The sequence below is a fragment of the Coturnix japonica genome, chromosome 2 (genome assembly GCF_001577835.2).
Source record: "Coturnix japonica isolate 7356 chromosome 2, Coturnix japonica 2.1, whole genome shotgun sequence".
NCBI lineage: Eukaryota > Metazoa > Chordata > Aves > Galliformes > Phasianidae > Coturnix > Coturnix japonica.
In genome coordinates this window covers 109,912,079-109,917,724 of record NC_029517.1, presented here as the reverse complement: position 1 = coordinate 109,917,724, position 5,646 = coordinate 109,912,079, and the positions used below count along the sequence as shown (strand labels likewise).

Below are 5,646 nucleotides of genomic sequence, written 5' to 3'. Positions count from 1 at the left end.
GCTAAGAAAAAACAATAGACTGGAAGTTGGATTCTGCAGTGGAATCTACAGTGACTGATCCTGCAAACTCAAAGCACACAACTTCAGGATCATCCAGACTTCTGAATTTGATAGAAATCTCCCCATCACCTGGCACTAAACTGTTTCACACTTAGGGAATGTTTATCTGGTGTGACCAAACATCATCTAAACCTTATAATTTAGTTCAATCTGACAACTGCTTGGAAGAAAAGTAGTATCATAGGCTCCATTTCCCAACCAGAGTAAAAGTAATATTCAAGACACTGATATTTCTGAGTATTTATTGTGGCACTTTAAAGCATATAAACTCAATTTGTAGGTGTTTCAAGTCAGTTCATAAAAAATAAAATGAGGCTTTAAGTTTTAGGCAGTATTTCAGCAGGTTCTGGTTAAGAGGTTTTAGAACGTTACTTGGCAGGAGATATGAATTTTGCTAGGAAAACAGAGAGCACACTCAAATTAAGGCCTTCTTGAAGCAAAGTACTTACATGTTTACTTAAGTTATCATGTCTATTGGTTCACTAGTGTATCTATTTTTTTCAGATAAGAAAGTTGTGGGTTTCAAACATGGAAAAAAAACACAAACCAATCCCTGAAAATACATTCCTCTATCTATAGGCCAACAAGGTTTATCTTATTTATACCAGTGCATTCTGTTTACTTTGTAAGGTATAAGATAGAAACAACTGTAGGGCCTGAACTTAGAATGTTTCCCTTCCTGTTTCAGATTTTACTACCTTAGCCATTTAAGATGAGAAGGCTCGTTAAAATTTAGTCCACTATTAACTGTTCATTACCATTATTTGCATTATCTTGAAGAGAAGGCGGTTTGTAGCAGAGCCTAAAACCAAACCGAGCTATTAGAAAGCCTCACTTTAAAATTATACTACAGTAACAACATTTGCACTTAATATATTTGAAAATTTTATTTAATAGCCTCATAAGTTCAGAATAGTTACATAATAGTTACATCACGGCTTTTAAAAAGGATTGCACTCAGCTACTCAGTCCATTGAAATACTAGAAAACAGGGAAAAGGAAATGATGGAGTGTAGAGGAGCTCTGTCCACTGGACTGAGTTGTTTGTAGCAAGTTCCTACTGAATCCGAAGACGTCCTCATGCCTTCTGGTAGACTCTAACGCACTTGACACCATTCATGTCACATTCCTAGAAGATAAAGAAATGAATTCATTCATTTGCCTCGCCTTGGTGCAGAATGAAGGCGAAAAGGCTGCAGCTCAGGATTTTCAGAGTTTTGTTTCAGGCCACTGGCTGGCAGCACTCAAATTGGGTAGCAAGGCTGAACTCACCACCACCAACTGTCCATCCACAAGTTTCCGTGTTATTATGGTCTTCTTGCCATCCCATTCTTGCTCCTGGATCAATGACCCATCATCTTTTAAGCTGACAAGTGTCTGAAAAACAGAATCTGAGTGTTAATATTTTACTGGCATCATTTCATGAAGGCTGATGCTGTCCAACCTACTTTCTTCAGAAGGAAAAATTCCCACTCCAGTTCACTCTATAATAATTTTGCCACTGAAATCTACAAAGCCAGGATATTATCTTGATTTTTTTTTATTGATCCTCTTCTTATATTAGCTGACTGTTCACTTCCTGCTCTGACACATTCCTGCATACAGCAGACCTTTGACAGCATGCACAACTTCAATAACAAGAGCAGATGACGTTCCCTGTTCATGTCTTTGTGAAAGGGCTTTGTGCTTTTGTACAACATTTATTTGATCTTGCAAAAATAGATGGATTGCCAGCATGTGGTTGAAGAGATGGGGAATGGTACATAGAGAGCACTCACACAAGTAGATAAAAGAGACATAGTTGAGGGTTTCTTTGTGTTCAACTTCCTTTTGGGTTAATATTCTCCCTACTCAGTGCAAAGAGAAGCTTTTGTTGCCTTACTAAAGTGGTGACTAGGGACTGTTATTCACATTTTTGCCTAGTGTATAGTCCCTGCATACTGAGCTAGTCTCTTGTTATGCAAATAGGAGAGGTTGAGCAGTCAGGTCAGCTGCAGGGCTGCACTGCCTCTGATTAAACATCAATTGGATTTTTTCCATAGGCTTCCAATAAAAGTGGCATTTGGCTTTAAAATGGATTTAAAGGTCTGTTAGTTTTACTAACACAATGCTTGTCTAACAAATTGGAGACAACAGTACACAAGACAAGATTAGTTTCAGCATTTTCCCTCTTTGGAAACTGCTTGATCCAGAAAAAATCAATTGATTTCAATACTTACAGTGACTGCTGTTCATCAAATAAAAGCACTGTTAGCAGGAATGCCAAAGCTGGCTTCTAAATAGTGCCTCCATCCACAAAACACCCAAAGAACTGTGTTTATTCAACAGAAAGTCTAGAATACCCACCTGAGTTTTTCTGCCATCTAATGTGTTTTCTTCAAACTTCTCACCAATCTTGAAGCTGAACTGTGAAGTTTTGAAGGTGCTTTCTGTTTTCACAGTGATTGTATCCCCGTCCTTAATGATGTAAACATCTGGTTTCGCCATACTTCCCATTTTTCTCATGGCCATACCCACACCTGAAAGGCAAGAGGCACATTGTCACAAAGTCAGTTAAACCCTAAGGCTTAGGGCCACACAGGAATTCAAATACTTAAGTCCCATTTAATTAGGCACTCAAGTATGCTTGAGAACCAAAGCTCAAGAGTTCCAAAGAAATAGGATGCTTTAAATCATCCACTGATGGGAAAGGAAAAAAGATTGTTTGCAGGGTTATTCCTTAGCTTCCTCAAATTGCTACAGCTAAATCTGTTGTGCTTTAGAGGACTCACAAATGTCCTGAAACTCAGCATTGATATTTTTTTTCCAAATAGAAGTAAGTATTAAACAGGAAAAGAAACACAAAAGCATCAACAAATATAAAAAGAAAATCATGTTCTGAATGCTTTGAAGAATGGGTGTCCAACCTTTTGGCTTGCCTGGACTGCACTGAGTGAAGAGAAATTGTCTTGGGCTGCATATAAAATATATAATATAGTTAATATATGCAAGTAACAGAACATTTATTATTTCTTTTGTAGGGAAACAAGACCATAAAACCAGAGGGTTGGGCATGTACGTTTTATAGAATTAACTGATGGGTGAATCCACTTGCACATTTATTTCAAATTAAGAGTCAGTCTTCAGTCATGCTATACATGATGGCAAACATGCCATTTTTAATAAAACATCACCCCCTATTTCCTGTCTCCAAAATACTGAATTCTGAATGGAAACACTCCCATTACATGAAACGCTGCTCTCAGGCAACTTGTAGGCAGGACCTTTGAAAATGACTGGAAATTCAACACATTATGGGTATAAAGCAGAGACTCTTGTCCTCAAAATGCTCCGGCACATGAAAGATTCCCCCTGCCTCAGCCCTTGTGTGTGCTCAGGGGTTGTGTGCTTTGCTTGAGTCTTTTTGATCTGAAGGATGAAGATAGAAATAAGAGGGTATTCAAGCAACAAACCGGACTCCGCTGAATGGGAGAATACAGATCTGTACCAAGAGTTGATAAGCAGCCAAATGGATCAAGAAGTGCCACCAAGCGGGCGCACAGTTAGAAGTGCTGTCATGTACATCTAAGCCCCATGCTGCAGTGCACAGGATGCTTGGGTGAGGGTTGAGTCCATGAAACAAAGAATACAATTTCCTTGGGAGGTGCAAACTTAAGAAAGAAACTCCCAGCTGCTGCTTCTCCAGAATCAGACAAGATTCCAGGAGTGAGCCATGAGCACAAGCTGCAGAGCACAGAGTGGTCCTCCTGCGTCTGGGTGTTCAGGTGGAACTGGAAGGTACTGGCACGGTGACCCCCTCCCATCCCTTTGCTGTTGTCCAGTCCAGGGTGAGATATGGATCAGCTACCCCTTGAAATCCAGCTAGAGGTGAGCAGAGGCAGTCCATGGGGCAAGCAGTGAAATGCAAACATCCTCGTCTTGGAATTGTCTCCTGCACTGACTGAGCACAATCTGCAGAATCTCACAGCACATCTCAGCAGGATCGTGGGCAGAGCTTCCTAAGCAGTCAGCAACCTGCCCGAATTGCAGTTGTAACAAAGAAAAGCGACCACCTGCACACAGGAGGTGCTCTGGAATCACCCCACTTCATTCCTATGTGAAGCTGCAGCTCCTGTTTAGCACCACAGCATCCTAATGCAGTTGAGCTGAGCCCAGCTCAAATGTCTGAATCGCCTCCATCACAGCCTGCCGAGAGGCTCAGCCCAGGTTTTCTCAGCTCACACCTACTACACACTGTCAAGCATCACAAACGCGATCACAGCCGCCATTGCCCGCACAGCATAACCGTAGCGATGCTTTTTGTATTTCGCATGAAGAACGCCTGACCTAAATTCCTTCATAGGCAAAATCTCCCCCTTCTTCAGAAAGCATCCCAGCCTTCAGCCGTGAATCAGCGCAGAAAACAACAGCTTCTAAGTGCACAGACACTGTCTATCACCCGTCAGTCCGGATGCTCAGGGGGATGCAGGACACCGCTCTGGATTCAGCACCATAGCGCTGCAGCTCGGGGCTGCGGACAGCTCGCCGGGTGCTGTGCGCACAGAGCGGCCCACGGAACGAGGCCAGCCCGGGGTACCACGTGCAGCTGATCCGCTTTGGGTCGCACCCGCCCGGCTGGAGGCCTCGACCAGCGGCCGCATCCCCCGCGCCGAGCCGACCCCGCTCCGTCCGCGGCACGGCCGGGGAGGGAGGAGCTGTGCCGGGCGGTAATCCGGGCCAGGAGGCCGGCGGGAGGGGGAGCGGTGGGGATGTGCCTGGCGGCACCAGCACCTGCCCGCGGTGCGGGAGAAATAAAGAAATAATGCATTTTAGGACGAGATTTCCGACATCGGTACGACGACGATGAGGAGGTGGAATGCCGGAATCGGGGCGCGGACCCCGGAGCTGCCGCGGATTCCCCCCGCGGACCTTGGACAGAGCCTCGGCGGCGGCTCCGGGCCGAGCCGCGGGGTGCCGGGCTCCCTGCCCGAGGCGGAGAGCCCCCGTCTCCTTACCCAGCTCCTTCATGTACTCCTCAAAGCCCTCGCTGGAGACCAGGCACCATTTGCCTAAAAACGCGTCGATGGCCATGGCGATGACGGCGGCGGTGACGGCGTCCCCTGTAAAGCTAAGAAGCAGAAGGACGGGCAGCAGCGGGGCCGCAGCCGCCTTTATAGCGGGGCTGGGGACATGTGCCGCCGGGGAGAGCCAATGGGGCTCCCGCCGCGCCCCGGCCCCTTCCCCGCCGAGCCCCCGCCCGCAGAGTCCCGCCCGCGGCGGCGGCAAGAGCGGGCACGCAGTGCTGCCCTTCCTCCTCTTCCTCCTCCTCCTCCTCCTCCCATGCACACGCACACGCACGCACCTCTCTGCCCGCAGCCCCACGGTGCAGGTACCCGCAGCCGCCGGGCACAGCGCCGCCGGCACCTCTGGGGACGTCGCAGCCTGCGCGTTTCTTTGGATAAAGAAGAAAAATCCACCCGGCGCCTCCTGCTGCGAATGGATCCTAAAGTGGCTGCCGGAATTTGGGCTGCAAGGCGTTCTGGAGCACTGGATCCTAAACTGCACCGTTTGTTACAAATCATTGTAATGGTGGTGGTGTTTTTAGGG

At 46.5% G+C, this 5,646-nt stretch overlaps 1 protein-coding gene across 1 annotated transcript; it reads right to left on the bottom strand.

Annotated features, from left to right (window-relative positions):
- Nucleotides 1-288: 288 nt before the first annotated feature.
- On the bottom strand, nucleotides 289-5,342 carry LOC107310329 (fatty acid-binding protein 5). Its single transcript, XM_015855878.1, has 4 exons — nucleotides 5,055-5,342; nucleotides 2,407-2,579; nucleotides 1,333-1,437; nucleotides 289-1,189 (listed from the first exon to the last, which is right to left on the bottom strand). Exons 1-4 carry the CDS (start codon nucleotides 5,128-5,130, stop codon nucleotides 1,139-1,141), a joined length of 405 nt encoding a protein of 134 aa, XP_015711364.1. The 5' UTR covers nucleotides 5,131-5,342; the 3' UTR covers nucleotides 289-1,138.
- Between the last annotated feature and the right edge of the window lie 304 nt (nucleotides 5,343-5,646).

Excerpts from the sequence above, each read along its gene's own strand:
- LOC107310329 (XM_015855878.1), bottom strand. The coding sequence starts at position 5,130 with ATGGCCATCGACGCGTTTTTAGGCAAATGGTGCCTGGTCTCCAGCGAG. Across the intron at positions 1,438-2,406 it reads TAGATGGCAGAAAAACTCAG|ACACTTGTCAGCTTAAAAGA; the intron begins GTGGGTATTCTA and ends TCTGTTTTTCAG. Across the intron at positions 1,190-1,332 it reads TGGATGGACAGTTGGTGGTG|GAATGTGACATGAATGGTGT; the intron begins GTGAGTTCAGCC and ends TTTATCTTCTAG.